General features: G+C 43.6%; 1 protein-coding gene across 1 annotated transcript; it reads right to left on the bottom strand.

Annotated features, from left to right (window-relative positions):
* Window positions 1–1,466: 1,466 nt before the first annotated feature.
* On the bottom strand, window positions 1,467–16,379 carry MAU2 (MAU2 sister chromatid cohesion factor). The gene is made up of 19 exons (XM_082011116.1): window positions 15,833–16,379; window positions 15,720–15,737; window positions 15,406–15,471; window positions 14,612–14,707; window positions 12,918–13,012; window positions 12,368–12,395; window positions 11,746–11,901; window positions 11,054–11,200; window positions 10,503–10,593; window positions 9,746–9,849; window positions 8,639–8,716; window positions 8,010–8,075; window positions 7,642–7,725; window positions 6,602–6,651; window positions 6,273–6,350; window positions 5,689–5,800; window positions 4,996–5,086; window positions 3,120–3,247; window positions 1,467–1,640 (listed from the first exon to the last, which is right to left on the bottom strand). Exons 1-19 carry the CDS (start codon window positions 16,259–16,261, stop codon window positions 1,566–1,568), a joined length of 1,992 nt encoding a protein of 663 aa, XP_081867242.1. The 5' UTR covers window positions 16,262–16,379; the 3' UTR covers window positions 1,467–1,565.
* Window positions 16,380–16,455: the final 76 nt, after the last annotated feature.

Genomic DNA, 16,455 nt, shown 5'->3' with positions numbered 1-16,455 from the left:
AAACCACTCCATGATTAAAGACAGATTTCACAGTAGTCCTGCTACAATAAAAGTTCTAAAGGTTTGAGGGGGTCAAATATTTCTTTTAAAATCTCCTCCTCCTCCCTCAGAAAAAGAAGCAATCACAGAAATACCTACGGAAGTAATTTTTCTAGCAGGTTCCTTCTCCCTCCCCCTTTTAAGTTGGGAGATAAATATGCAGAGCTACCAAGAGAGAAAAACACCTTTATTCAACCCCATGAACCTTGCAAGCTTTACATGGCACTACGACAGACTGGCACAGATCCTTGCTATAAAGCTGCCGATGCTTCATGGAATTAACAACTCTCATACTGTTTTCTGCAGAACAAACTTGGGCCTTGTCTCTCCTGTTCTGAGACAGCTGCAGAGGCACAGGCAAACGCAGTGAGAATTCACAGCTGAGGAGTTCAAAAAAACTGAGACAGAACAGGAAAGCTAACACAGAAAAGTTTGGAAACGTTAGGTTTTTGCCAAGGGCAAGACTATAGTTTAGTTTTTATCATAAGCCTCTGGCTTATATTGGATCTGGGTTTTAACCACCTAGTTTAACTCTGACTTGAATCATTTCTAAAAGTCATTAAGGCACAGATGCTGCCTTCCCTTGGTGAGGCTGCAATAAAGATGCAAAACACTGTTTCCCAGTTGCTTGGCCACAGAGGGACTAGACAGGAGGACAAGAACTTTCCTCCTTCCGTACAGATCAGGACAAAGTAGCAGAGATGGAGAGAGCTGTGGTTCTGCCTTACCCTGTGCAGGACCAGACCAGTGCAGGGAGGTAGAAGACCCTCATAGGGATGAAGTGGTGGCACATTGTCACACGCTCATGAAATCCGGGAATCGGAACCTACTCCTCTGACAACAGCACCAGTCTGCTCCACTCGGCCCGGAGGCCACCCCAAGACCACCAACACCCTGCCCCTCACAACTCGGATCTCACCCATCTCCTCCTCACCTTCACTGCAAGGCTACAAACAGCACCGGCAACGACTCGCGCACAACTGGGAGGAAAAAATATTGCCACAAAAACTAAATTTAGAACTTTAGGGCACCCTACAATCAATCATGATTTAACCCAATTAATCCCAGGAGTGGAAGGGCACAGGAAACATTAAAAATGGCATGCATCATACTCCAGGGAAGGTCTAAGTATTTAGAATACAACTGGTATTCAAAACTGTGCGAGTCCTCTTCATTTCCTGTGACAATTTTTAAAAAGTAGGTATCTAACATCTTAAGGAACAAGTGTCCTTTGGACTAAACCTTAATTCTCAGTAAGAGGAAAGCAGATTAAAACCAGTAGGTATATACACACTAGCTGTATATTCACACACATTATGTAAAAGCAGCTTAAAATGCCCTTCTCTCTTTGCAAGTCTATGAAATGTACGTTGTCTTTATGCAATCTGTTTCCTACAAGGCCCTCACTAGAAGAGGAATTTGCTGCCTTTTCTTTGAAGAAAAGATTTTGCGTGAATTTTTTCCTCCTTTTTTTTTGGCTTTTTTCTTTTTCCTTTTAAACGCACTGTCCTGATAGTTATTCTTTTTCACAGGAGACTGGCCAGGCTTGTGGTCGGTCCATTCTGTGCCTGGAACTGTACAGGAGGTGGTCCATCTGTCCACTGAAAGATAACAAACAGCATGAAAATCCTACAGCCGCAGCCTGGGGAGGAATGGCAGCGAGGCCAGAGCAAGGTGCTCGCCGTACAGACCTTGAGATAATTAAAAGATTTCATCACAAGAAGTTGCATATCAGGTTTGACTTCGTTTTACATGCGTGGAGCTCCTGTCCCTTGAAGAGTATTTTTTCTGAAGCCACTCCACATGCCTGTCATTCCAAGCCTAGCTGACTTCCCTGCTGCATCCAGGGTGAACCGCGATCAAGTGAAAGCATTTCCTGCTCTCACAGGTAAACCTCCGACCGTCCAAACACGGGAAACCACGGCTTGCACAAACGAGGGACCCAACTTTAGAAGTGTTTGAGCCTGCTATACACTGCGGCTATAGCGCTTCCAGAGCAAGTAAAGCCTCTGGTTCTCACCCATTACTAAAATATTTTCCTCTCACATTAGTCAAAAATCTTCTAAAATGTGCAGATTTAATATTTGTTTCTTAATCCTCTTCCCCCGCTACGTTTTTAATCCAGCAGAGATTATGCAAAAGCCAGCAATGGCAAGCAAAGACAGGGGAGGCTGGAGCACTGGCTCACATCTCTATGCCTGGCCCACGGATGGAGATGGGCACCTGGCTGTGGGGGTCTTGACACAGGCTGTGTCACAAACACTTTCATTCTCAAGGCTCAGGATCCCTTTGCGAGCAAAGCCAGCAAACAGCATCTTCCTATTGGCCTTTTTTGCCCCCTTTCTTCTCCCCAGAAGGGGATGTTCGGAAAAAGATGTCAAGTTCCTCGCATCTCACATTCCCATTTGGACATCATTTCAGTCCAGAACAGCAAATTAGCTTACACCCTTGCGGAGCTGCAGCTTAGGAAACCATTCTGTATTTTTAAAACAGTGTTAAAAGTGTTTCTGACAGGAAGGACATCAATATTTGAAGTGCAGAGAAGGCTGCCCCTTAAGGCAGTGGTTATGCAAACATCAAACAGTATATTAACTGGAAATTCAGATTTATAGAGAAGACAAAATTAACCCCCAACTTAGGAATGCCAAAGTATCAGTAGAAACTGCACTTTTAGCAGTGTACAACAAAGCATTCCCTAGAACAAGGCAGACTGGATGACCTAAAGATTAAAATTAGAACCTGAGGACACAGTAAGTTTCTTTCAAAAGTAATAGTTGTCACTAAAATGAAGTGGCTACCTGCTACAAAAGCCAATTAAAACACCTAGGTTCTGGTATACTAAGAAAACACTTCTAAGAAACAAAGACCATACCCACCAAATAAACTTTATAGAAGTGAATTAATTAATTGAGTCACGCTTCCTTTTCCTGTTATCAGTCCAGTTTAAATACTAGGAAGTAGACCGAATTTTGGCAACTTACCGAGAAGCGTGCTCAGCAGAAGAAAGGAATAGCAAAGGAACGCAAAGCACATTGTTTTGCCTCAAAACCGCTCCTAATGGCAAGACGGAGATTGCTTACCGTGATTAGATTGTGTTCTGGAAGACTGCACGCTTCAATGTGGTCCTGGAGGAGCTGTTGCGAGAAGTTTTGATGCATCTGTGCGGCCTCGTGTGCATCCATGGCGTTTCCACAGGCTTTGTTCAGGTCTGAAAGACAAGGGCATCCTCTGCTCACCAAGGAATGCTGCCGATACTTCTCTTATCTGAAAAGACTGTTCCCTATATTTGATGAACCCCTGTATTTGATGACTGAATCACTTAAACAGCCTATATACCAAAGTTCTACCAGTTCTGAACCACAACACCTTTTAAGAAAAGCTGGGGCATGTGGGGAACCTGAAAGCCTTCCCTTTCCCCAATAGCACTGGCAGCGCACATTGCAAGATTTGGTGTTATTTCAGTCTCCAACTATTAAAAATAACATTAAAGTAGCTCTAAAAGGAGAAAGCAAACTTCTCACTCCAATAAAAGCCCCTGTGCCTTTTGGGTTTGCATTTTGAGTTTCCAGCACCATCTAGTGGGAAGAGGAGACTCCCAGGTTTCTCGCTACAGCTGCAGGATTCACCACCGCAGGTTGCAGAGGTCAGGCAACACTTCTTTGGTGAATCCTTGTTTTTGTCAGGGTTACAGAAGCTCGCTGCTTTGCATACACTGAAGCTGATCCTAGTCTCTTGTCTTCTGTGAGGTTTACTCAGATTAGCTCAGATTTAAGAATGGTAACCTACTAAGAATCACCCAATTCCAGCCAAAAATTACAAGCAGCACAGCGTGGCAGGAGCTGAGACACTGCACCTCCTGCCGATGAACATGTGGTTGCATTTTGTTTATTCCTCATGGAGCACCTCTTTAAGAATAGGTAATTAGTTCTATAGAGGAAGCTCTTGGGGATGGGGGGGGAAATCACAGCAGAACAGAAACTGCCTCTCGCTGTTCCCAGGCTAGTGGGTATGACCGGAGGCAACAGCAGCTGAACACGGGGTGGTGGTTTATCTACAGCAGATTTATCACTGTACTATCGGCATGTTTTGTACGTGAACTACCACTTGGAAATGAGTAAGAAAAGTATTTCAATTGCCTGGAAGTGGTTTTGTAGCAAAGGCAACAGCAAAGCAGAAAATAAGCCTGGCTCACAGTGCTCAACACAGAACACCATGCTTAATAGTAAACATGACAATTTAATTTAAATTAAAGCTGCGGGGTAAGTTCTTGGAAAAAGGAGAGAGTTACTGCATTATTTTCTAGTGAGAGCAAATCAGTTGCAGCATTAGTGTTGATGGTCTGCCAAGAAGCTAGTCAATATTTGAGCAAAGCATCCTGGGGCCTACGTACATCAGATTAAACAATATTTATGTATGAAATGATATAATAGTCTCTTATATTTATTAAAGCCCATACACAGAAGCAAAGCCTAAGTGAAACTTAATCAAATGTGTACTACAGTTGGAACTGCAGTCGAAGAAAAGCAGAGCAGCAGAATAGATGCTACACGGGTGCGAAGCGGTCGCCACTTCAGCTGTTCAGATCATGAACTGCCGCCCGGCCTCAGCAGGAGAAACCGGCTGCTGCCTCGCACCAGTTGCATGGGGATGCTGGAGCTCTACAGGGCCCTCTCACCCCTGGCATCTTACAGCCGCCCGAAACACCCCAGCGGAGTATCTGACAGCAGTGCCAGAGCTGCAGCCAAAGAGGATGCCCAAGGGGCTGAAGATCAGTAACTGGAAGAACCATCTTGCACTTCTATTGGTATTTTGTAAACCCAAGTAGTCTCTCGGCAAGCGCTGGCATTGGCATACATACTCAATCCATACTCATCCCCATACTCAATCCCCAGGTAGTAGCAATGGGCTTTTTGCAGCTTTTTTTTTTTGTAAGTACAAGACCTTTTCCTAACTTACCTCTCAACAGAGCTGAAGACCACAGCTGCACAGACATATCTGGTATCTTGCTTGCAAGCTGCATGGCTGGTACTACCATATTATTACTTTCCTGGTGAAGAGCAGATATCAACACAAAATGGATTTTCTTCCCCCCCAACCCTTGCCAATACATATTACATAAAGGAGATGCTAAATTTGTGACGAAAAATTTGTCTACTTTAATTGCTGCCATGTTCTAGCTAACAAGTGGAAGTGCTTAATGGGACAATAACCCAAACACATCATCTAAAGCTGTCTGGAATTTTGCTGTCCTAGGAATTATGGTGTCTATGTTGTGCAAGATAATAGAAATATTTCATGCAGTCTGGCATATGGTGAGAATTAAGGAGCTTGTACCCATAATTCCTTCCAAACAATCCAGTTGAATGATGTTAATTTGTCTTTTATTCAGCTCCTTTTTTCAAGTGATTTCAGGCATTAGAAACACACACTTCTAGAACAGACTTCAAACACTACTACTTTGTTAAGTGTGACTGAACATGCAAATTACAGCTACAGAATTATGTAAGTCAATAAGCTGCCAACTTTTAGTGGGATACCAATAAACAAGCATTCTTATAGTAAGATTAATTTCACAAAACGCCCTGATTTTCTTTGGCAAATGACAAGTCAAACATTTATATGGTAATACCAGAGACAGTGAAGGCTTACCCTGTGATTCCCTAACACATAGAATATATGACCCAGGAGTACGAGAGAACATGCTGTTAATCGATTCAAGTCTTCTGCATTTGACATTTTCAGTGTCTCTCGCAAAAATCGTCTACCAAAACAAAAGCAAAAATAAAACATTTTAAAAACTCTACTTTCCCTCCAGTACGTAAGAAGCATCATGAAGAACTGAATTAATCCAACTGGCAAATATTAGCACTTAGGAATAAATGTGTGCTGCAGGTGACCTTAAACAAAGCACTTAATTCTCAAACCTCACCTTTCATTTCACAAAGATGACTGTAATAGAGGTGAAAAGGCTCTGAAAAGCCTTTGTTTCAGATGTGCCGCTGCAGAACGCTGCGCCAGTATTACTACTAGCATTCAGACCTAAAGAGATCTAAACTCAACAGCTTCCTGGTATTTCCCCTTAAGTAAAACAGAAGGCTGACTAAATCCACAGGGAGAAGAGCTAGCAGGTTTGAAAGCAAGGCCTCGGGGTTTTCATTTTTATCTTAAAAAGCTTAATTTAGTTTCTCCCTCCCCCCCCCCCACACCTTCCAAGTGCACAAATTCATACTCACTTTGCCTCGTTGTATCTTCCTTGAAAGAAGGAGAACAGACCTCGGATGTAGAAAGCCGCAGCTCGAAGACAGTGAGAGCTACGGACAAAGCAACGCACTGAAATCTAGGCATTGTGCAGTGATTACATGCATTACAGACAGATTTCTAGGAATTTGCCTAATAACCAAATCTCCAAACAAAACATTATATTTAATGCGTGGTCAGAACTTATGCCTTGAAAAGAAGTTTATTATTTTGTTTTCTTTTACAAAAAAAAAAGCCTACTACAAATCCAGTATTACCATCACCAATGCAACACCAGCATGCAGATAGTTTCTGGAATTCTCACCTCACAGGAAAATTATGGTCTGGATTTATCCTTTCCAATAAGCTGTAAAGCTACAAAGTGGGAAGGGAAAAGAAAGATAATCAGCATTTCTCACATACACAGGCTTACGGTACTGACAGCAAGTGCTTTTATAGGAAGTGCACGTGAAGTCAAAATGGTGCAAGTCACCACAAACACACTGAAGTTTACTTGTACTGGTTAGATGATAGCACAAATATTCCAATATTAGGAGTTTTCATGCCCATTTTGATCAAGTTTTTTTACAAAATATGCTTTCTCAGACTTTATAGAATTTTCTAGACAATGTTAATATTTCCTCAGAAAACTTCTAGCAGTCATATCCAACCAAGTTGTTCAAGACAAACGAATGCTGTACCAGATTTGCTCTTTAATTAAAACCAGAAATCAACTCAAAAGAAAAAAAGGTCAACTTTTAAAATCATTATTTCTACTCTCTAAGCTTTTTAACAAAGTACTGTGTGCGCTACAGTTGATTTACAGCCCCTTCACAAGAAACGTGCAAGCACATCTCTGAAAAGTTACTAGAGAGGGATCAGGCACGTCACTGCAAGAATGCACACAGCTGAATTTTTGTCTTAATACTGCTTCAGGCACACCGCTGAAGCAAAAGGAGCACACACGTGCACATACCTATTTCTGGATGTTTAGTTAAACCTTGCTAGGTTTTAATGTTATCTCATAAACCCCCTACACAAACGGAAACTGAAGCGAACAGGTTGAATGAGTCAAGATAACAGAGCTAACCACAGGCTTCGCACGGGGAAGCTTGCCCTCCCAGTGCTGTAGAGAATTCTGCGTACGCTCCAGAATACTCTGCTTCGGTGGTTTGCAGCTAGGCCAGCCGATACCACTGGTTCTTTACCGTTAACTGCCACTAGCCTGATGAAGGAGTTGCCTGGCTGCCAGACATGGCACTGCTTTGCAAAAACGCTCAGAAAAAAGGATAATCCAAGCACAGTAGCTTGCTTTCTCTCCCAGAAAGTTCTGACTCTTAGAACGACAATCAGAAACCAGCTTACCTCTTGATGCCGGTTGCCTTCCCTGATGTACACACTGGCTAAGTTTGTCACAATAAATGCCCACAGTTCTTGATGTGTAGTGAGCTAAAATGAACAAGATACCAACAGCACAGTCAAATACTTCAACATCTATCCCAGAATTTGCTCGCCCCATATAAATCACAGATTTGGTGTCTGATATTTTGCTATTAATAAATCCTCACGACCTGAACTGTGATCAGCATAGAAAAAAAATGAACTAGTGCAACTAATATAGATGATCTCCAGATTTCCCTTCCAGCCTCAGCTGTGCAGTGACCCACACAGTTGCAATAAGCCCATTCCCACATTGAACATCCACAGAAAATAGTTCGCGAAGAAAATCTTACCCTCAGTGCTGTAGTAAATTGTGCTTCTGCATTGTCCATGCAATTAACAGAAATGCAGTAGAGGCCCTGTAGAAGACATGATATTTCTAAGGTAACACAGAACATAATTACAGCAAGCCCAGAATACAAAGAAAGGGATGCACAAAACCACAGAAAACTCAGGATATTAGCAGGAAAAAAGGTAACCAACAAGTCTTAGTTTTGCTTAGCTCTGGAAAAAATAAGCAATTGCTATGCAAGCTCGTTCAAAATAGTATGCTCCTGTAAAAAACAAGCCATTTATCTAAAAAAAAAATGATTAAGTTCTTAAAATACTCCAATAGCAATGCTATATAAATTCTCCCCTTTACACAGCTCTCACATCTCAAACATGCACAGTATAGATCTCATGTGTTTACCTTACATACTAACATCGTGCTACATGTCATTTTAAAAAGGGATTTAAGCCTTTCACAGGCTTAAATGAGTCCCCACAACAGGCCTGGCAACCAGTAACACGCAGACCCCATTACTCAGCAGGAAACCTTGCTGTCTGCCTCGCCACGTTCTCATTAGTTACTGGTGACTCTATGAGCCTTGGAAGGGTCCTCCCAAAAGTCAAAAGTTTGCTGCTAATCACAGACACTTACTAACAGAGTGTGCAGCTGGGCAGCGTGATTAGAAAACAGTCTGGGAGACTGCTGGCAGAGCTGACAGACTTGTGAAATCTGTTAGGAAAAAAAAAAAAGAGTATTTTAAGATACTTTTTCTCCATTTCATTTTATGCTTTAAATCCACCTACTTGCATCACACGCGTCATTCAGTACATTTCAGTGACTGGTTCAAGAATCCCAAATCACACTCCTAGGTAAAAGCAGAGGCTAGACTTGCCTCAAGCCGAGGTGTACACACTGCTCCATACACACGCCTCCCACGCAGACACAGACTCAAACTGGTTTTGAATTATTTGCTTTGCAGCAGCTCCACCATATGGTGGCACCACCTGCAAACTGAGTCACAGATCTCTTCTGACACGCTCAGAATTTGAGTTGGCACGCAACAGAAAAAAATGGAATCAAAATCTTCCACAGGGTATGTGCTTGTAATGAGTTTTATGAGCCAGAACCAATGATTATTCTTTTAGCAGGCTAAATTTCTCCCCGTCCCCCGAGTACACTCATGAGAAGGCTGACAGCAGAGGTTGAGATGATACAGCAGTATGTCCTATAAGTAAGGGATGGCTGAACAAGAATTAAAAATGACTGTGAGAAGAGAAAAAAAGCAGAGTTCCTTCTTGCATTAGAGAACACCATTTCCTCTTCTTTCCCCCCAAACTACATAAGAGGTGGAAAGAACAGAAAGGCAGGAACCTTAACAACTGAGAAATACTTGGACAAGGCAGGAATGCTAAAAGGAATTAAAAGCCACCTGCAGTCATGAATCTGAGGGAAAGGGAAAAGACACCAGAATCAGACTGCGAAGTACGATCAGGAAGGTGTCAGTTGTAGCCACTGTAGTCAATTATGAGCAACTGCAAAATGTTCTTAAATAAAATATTTAAGAGGAGGCTAATTCCACGGCTTCAACGTTGCGGTACCCTGAGCACCACTCAGGCCTGACTGTATCTGTTAATAGTTTACCGCTGCTGGAATCCCCGCCAAAGCCCAAGTTTCTTCCTCAAAACTGAAATTCCCATATTTTAGAAGTTATCACTGCATACATCCACAACTAGGGAAATGATGAAACCCCATTTTTACCTCCTGCAATGCCGTGGCTTTGTGTCCCGTGACAAGCCGACACATGATAATGTGTTCCAACAAAATAACTTGGAAAGATGACAAGATAGGACTGCAGTCCAACACTGAAGAGGGAAAAGTAACTCAGTAAGTGAAGTTAAGACAATATCAGCATCCTAACCACACAGCCTGCCCCGCACCTAGCCAGCTCCCTCAACTGCAGGCAGTCCAGAAAGACTTCACTACAAAAATTTCTTTGTGGAAATCTAGAATGATGTCTTTGGCTGGACCACCTGGTGTCAGAAGAGTCAGCGCACTGCCCAGCTCCTCTTCTGCGTGTCACGGGAAGGATGGCACGGGTTGAGAAAAAGGAAACACTCAAACACCACCAAACCCACGATGCCTGAACTGTCACGAGCAGGAGTCTGAGCACCAGTTAAGGAAAAACTCCTTGGGAACACATGCTCATTTTAGAGAATCAAAAGCTTGGATAACCAAATACATGGACAATCAGAAAGACAGCATGAAAATGCATGTATTTACAGCCCCATTTACTGAGTTAGAATAAAAACCCCAAAAACTTGATTTCTGTATTCAAAGTAACTATTCAGTTTTAAAACAGAGCAAAGTTTTTAGATGCAGCAGAAACAGACTGACAGCAGGCAGTCCCAGGGAGCTAAATAAGCTTGCTGTGGTTTTGTTGGGGTTTTTTAAATTTAAATTAGCAACAAGTAATGGAATCTTGCAGCATCAGCTAAATGATAATCCTTCTCCTTACTTTTTAGCTTCTCTAGCTGCATGAGTGCTTTGTCTGTGTATTTCTGAGCCTTCTCCAGGTACCCTGCTTGCATGGAATGCATCACTGTCACCTGCCAGAAAATACAGGAAAGATTACAAAAAGTTATCTTTGCAAAGAGGAAAGGTCTGAGAGTTCACACAACTTCTCCTTTTTAATTTTGTAAATAAATTTTGACATTGTTTAGGAGCATAACCATATTCAAGAAGTAGGCAACTAGTTTCAGGAATTTGCAGTCAAGATCATCACTCTTGGTAAAAATAAGCCAACATCGCTCTACTTCATACAAGTTAATCTGACTCTATTTGGCTCAGATATTAATAAAGTTACATTCCAGTTTCCAGACTTCTTGCACAGTCTCTTCACTGACATCACTGAAAGCAATAGTCTCACAGATGCCGTGGCAGAATTAAACTGTCAGTGTAATGTAAAGCAGCATATGGTCTGCAGGATCTATCGCTGCTGGCTCCAAGCAATTTTTAACCAATTCCTCATTAATTAGCAATATACATGAAGTAAAAAATGCTTCTCACCAAGTAGACAAGCACACACATGTGTTCCTTGGGCAGCCAGTGAAAGAGATCAGCAGGGTTGCTGGGCAGGATTTCATCATCATGCAGCGTGGAGATGGTCTGGATGCACTGCTGAAGCTGTTTCAGGCACGGCTTCACGCTCTTCACCTGCAAAAGATGATTCACATCACACATAGCCGCTGCAGCCCAGATGCTTGAACACGTACTTAGTTCGGAAAAGTTGCCGGGCAATAAATAATCTCCACATTCAGGAAATTAGTTCATGCATAAATCACACATTAGCATGACAGAACAGTGACTACTTTAGGCCTGTTCCAGGATTAACAACAATCAGCCCTTCGTATTTGTATATACGACCAACAGACACTCAAGATGTTTTTCAAAATTATACACAAAGCCTGTTATCTCCACCAACATTATACGGAAGGAAGAGCAGCCACCATGGTTATAAGCGTACCACAGTAAACCTTTCCTCAGGGAAGAAGAAATGAATGCAATTTCTTCACTCCTCACTTCATTTGTGATTAAAATCTATAGAAATTAAGTTTCATTAACAAAAAGCATGGCGCAGCAAAAAAAACCCCAACAAATCCCCCAAAATCTCCTCAGTGTAGTAATTAGCTACTTTTGAGGCAGTACTCTTTTCCCCCAGTTCTCACATGGGAACTCCAAGCAGCCCAACTCGCACGTACCTGCCCAGCATCCAGGTAATGCGTGACCTGCAGGACTAAGAAGAATACACGTAACGACTCCTTCTGGATGGGGTTTCCTTGCCAGTTTTCAACTATCTGCCCACAAAGGGTAAGGAGAGGGTGCACCTCCTGCAGCTTTCGTTCCATTAGAAGGAGCTGCAATTTTAAATAAAAATTCATGAGTTTTGTGCTAAACAGATTAAACACTCAGAGAGTCACGGCAGAGCCCCAGGTACGTTGATCTATTATTTCAAACAAAACCAGACTCAAAATCTGATTGCAAGAGCACAAGCCTTTTCACATGACCAGGTTTTTCATCCCTAATTACAAGAGCTCCAGTGACAATTTGCAGTTATCCTTCTTCCGCCCAGAAAATTATTTGTCATAATTAATAAAGGAGAAAAAAAAAAGCCAAACTTATTCACAGGAATCCTGCAGACTTAATGCTTATGCCAGGTGTATTTTTATACTGCGCTTGCTCACGTGAACAAAACAGAATATATAAAGCACAGGTAAGAGTGCAAGATACTTTAAAACAAATAACCTGTGCTCAGGCAGGTTACATTCTACCACTCTGTAACTAATCAAGAAAATAGTTTATTTTAAAGTACATCCAACTTACCATCCCCTTGCTTAGCAGAAAAAGTGCTCTGAAACAAAACAAAATGATGTCATGCTCAAAAAAAAAGTTACCCAAGCCACAACTGCATACATAAACCTTGAGAAAAAATTAATCTGCTGTTCTCCCCCTCAAAGACAACAGAAAAAAAGAGTATTAAGGAACCTGCCACAGAAAGCACATTTAAAAGCTAGATGGAACAGTCCAGTCATAGCCCCAGGAATCAAAATCCCAGCCTCTCAGGTTTGTATCTAAGCTTTGGACAGTTCCAGTTACAATAGTCTAAGGCCAAACCAGGCTACTGGGAAAACTTGCTGACAAAGACATTAAAAAAAAATTTTTTTCAAAAAAGACCTTCCAGAGTCTTAGTGGACATTATTGGTTTTAACAGAAAAAGGAAGAACAGGAAAAACTCTCAGATCTAAGAGAACACTCAGAAACCTTGGTTTGCCTGCAAAATCCACGTAGCAATCACAGGCCACATCTCTAAATAAAAAAGCAGAGCAAACCAAAATACTTTCTGTGAGAAGGGAAAGAAGTCCAGGGAACTCACCTGGTGTACTCTGATCCTACCACCCGAGCATATTCTGCTCCAACTCCGAGAAGGTCACATGCTGATACTAAATCTTTTTCAAGTGTATGTAGTTGCTGAAATGAAAAAAGGCCATAAGGGATGAGCATTTTCTTTGTGAACCCAATTAGCAATTTTAAAAAATGTAATTACTCCTGTGCTTTACACATGACAAGCACTAAGCTGGTACTTGTTAAATATATCATCTGATTTTAGACTCATTTTCCAGGAACACCTGGCATTCTCCAAAAAAAGTCTGTAACATTTCAAAGCAAATGTCTCAGCCCAGTTTCATACCACGCAAAGCTGTTATAATTCATTAAGATCATGTACAGATCAGATCCCAACAGCTCCAAAGTAACCATGGACTGTTATATTGGAGTAACTGGAACAACAGAGAAAGCCTGCAAGGTGTGTTTCAGGGGACGGGGAAAGGATGGTGCAGCCGCCAGAGCATGTCGCACTCCCTCCCGCCTGCCAACTTTTTACGTTCTCCAAACCCAGGTCGAAAGCCACACCGTTGTAGAAGAACGGGCACCAAGACACACAGGCCTCTGTGGTCAAGCGAAAGCCAGAAAGGAAATACCACACCAGAAGAGAAATCAGCAAAGAATGTCAAGCTTCGAGGAAGGATCCTATTCAGAGGAAGGCACTGAGAAAAACACTTAAGCTTCTTGTGAGCATTAACTCATTGCAAAGTAAACATTTGTCCTTTAATCGATAGGAAAGTAAGGCTCTCCACAATTCACTGTTCCTAAACTACACAAAGGTGCTTGGCAATTCCTTTTAAAGGAAGTCTGCTTGTTTAAGCTCATCGGGACAGGGGAAAAGACAAGTACAGGTGACTATTAAGACAGTCTTCAAAGATAAAATTGCCTCCTAACTAGCTCTCCACTGCAGAGTACTTGTAAAGAGCAATTAACTCCCTCAACTCTCACGTTAAACACCTCGAGGCTCTTTAGGACCAGAGAAGAGGCATAACCTGGAAAAATAGGGGGAGTTCTTCAGCAATTACCTGCTCTTCCCACTGATCAGTTAACTTTCTGCACATGCTCCCTGGCCTAAAGCATTGGATCACTCAGGAAAATCAGCACTTTAAGAGCAGTTACACAGCTGAAGACTGTAACAAACATTAAACACTGCAAATTCCAACATGCACCAGTTTATTGCTAGAAGCAAAGACAGTCTGACCTGTGCAGCTGAAGCCACACTCAGAGCGTATTACAGAACAGGAAGAGTAACATTGCTTGGAGGCCTCTGCACCAGCTGCTTTTCCCACCCCAGTTCTGCTGTGTGCTAATTAGGTTGAAAATAATCAAAGGAACACTTCAGGTTGGCAAGCTCCAATTCCAGCAGGATTTAAGAAAATGTTTGCATTTACTGCAAGCCATCAGGTGCATTTTATTTTGCTCTACCTCTAAAGTTGTGTGTTACTGGAGCCCACAGGATGATCCTTGCTGCTTTCTTGCCTAAAAAGCAGGCCTCGATCCAACCTGTAGTCTACCAACATATCATTACTTTACAGTATGAACTTTTTTTCTTTTGTGTCTCCATTAGCAGCAATCATGGGGGCAGGAAGGCATCCAAGCTCTTTTTAAGACGAATACAGATATTTTCTAGCCATTTTTTCCAATCACAGCACTACAGTAACACGGGCATCAATATAAATCACTTACTGCAAGTTGAAAAAGCAATCTACAGTGCCAGTACGGAGTCTGCTGTGAAATCTGAATAGCTTTGCGTAACAGAGGTTTTGCTGTATCCACTGAATTCTGAAACAGAAGCATGCACCCTAGTCATCATAAAGAACAGGCTACTGGGAACTTCATCACTAACAATAACAACTTTTAAACTAGCTGTATTCTGTGTTGATCTCCCATTAAAGTCTCATAGGTCAGGAACCTTAAAACATGAAAAGCAACAAACCCAAGTATTTAACACGCAGGCCCACACATCTACACCTGACTCAAAGCCTGTTCAAATGTATTATCTAACTCCTTTGGCCACTATTCTAACGTGCACTTTTTTCCCCCCGCATACAAGAGAAAAGGCAAACATTTGCTTTAGTGAAAGTAAAGACTAGTCAAGGCTTTTCTGGAGAAAAAGCATAAAAATACCCTAGGAACACAACAAAAGCCTGAGGAAAACTGTCTACTTCCCTCCATCCATCCAGATTAGCCTGTCTTTGTCTAAATGAGACCTAAAGAAATACTTTGGCCACACAAACTTCCTTTGCTGTGGAAGACGTGCATTGCAATTCCAGCAGCAACTTTCACAATAGGAAAGACCCAAAATCTTCCACACTTATGCTTTAGTACGCTGTATTTACACTACAGCTGACCTCTAAAAATCTCATAAATCCTATTATTAATAGAAATATACTACTCCAAGACCAAAGACACTCAAATTGAATGCAGCCCTACAGCCCCAGGACAAGCAACAATTTCTAAAGTAGTCTCAGTGCACTCACCTCCTGACAATACAGTTCAGACAGAAGGCTGGCTGCCTCAAACTTAACATCCTCAAACTGGGGAATCTAGCAGCATCAGAGTTAAGTAAATATTAAACACTGCCTGGAACACAGCAACACTCCAACATCCACAAAACCCTTAACAGAACATAGGTGTTAAGAAAGTGCTCCACAGCCACGGAAGTAGAGTAAAAATACCCCAACCCCAGGGCCAGGCTCTCTCTGCAGAGACGTTTTGATGTCAGAGCCCTCACTGCAGGAGCGAGGTGGCCGGGCTGCGACGCTCCTCGCCCAGGCGGCCAGGAAAAGGATACTTGCTGGGATATCAACCACTGCAAGAGAAGACAGCGGGTTAGTCTGCAACCACCAGAGGCCGGCCCCGCTGACAGGGCCCCCTCACAACCGCCCCCCCCCGCCAGAGGCTCACCGCCTTCTCCAGGTGCCCGCGGGCCTGGTCGCCGTTGCGGGTGTGGTGATAGAGGACGGAGCCGAGCTGGAGGTGGGTGCGGGCCTCCATACGGGCCGGGGGCTTGCGGGGCAGCACAGCCTGCAGGCAGTGCACGCAGAGCCGCACCTTGGGCGGGCTCGACGTGCGGAAGTGCTCGGCCAGGCCCAACAACGCCAGGTACCACGACTCCCCCCCGGCCGCGCCGCCACCCGACCCCGACCCCGGTGCGGGCCCAGCGCCGCCGCCACCTCCTCCTCCTCCACCGGCCCCGCCGCCGCCTCCGCCGCCCGCCTCCCCGGAGCCCGCCGCACCGCCCGCCGCTGGCTGCGGCTGCTGCTGAGGCGGCGGTTGCTGCTGAGGGGCCGCGCCGGCCGCCGAGCCCGACGCGCCCGCCGCCACCGCCGCCATCTCAGGGCCGCCGCGACAACACGGGCGGGAGGGGCGGGGGCGAGGAGCGGCGCGCAGGGGCCGACGGGATATGGAGTCCGCCCCGCCACTGCCACCCGCGGGGGCCGCTGGGAGGCGTTTGCGCGCCTGATGGGAAATGGCGTCTGGTCCCGCCCCGAGGGACGCGGGGACTCCGCGCGCGGCCTCATGGGAGT

Source organism: Phaethon aethereus (assembly GCF_964289735.1).
Source record: "Phaethon aethereus genome assembly, chromosome: 26".
Taxonomy (NCBI): domain Eukaryota; kingdom Metazoa; phylum Chordata; class Aves; order Phaethontiformes; family Phaethontidae; genus Phaethon; species Phaethon aethereus.
The sequence above is the reverse complement of the archived record's forward strand: the minus strand, read 5'-3'. Positions and strand labels throughout refer to the sequence as shown.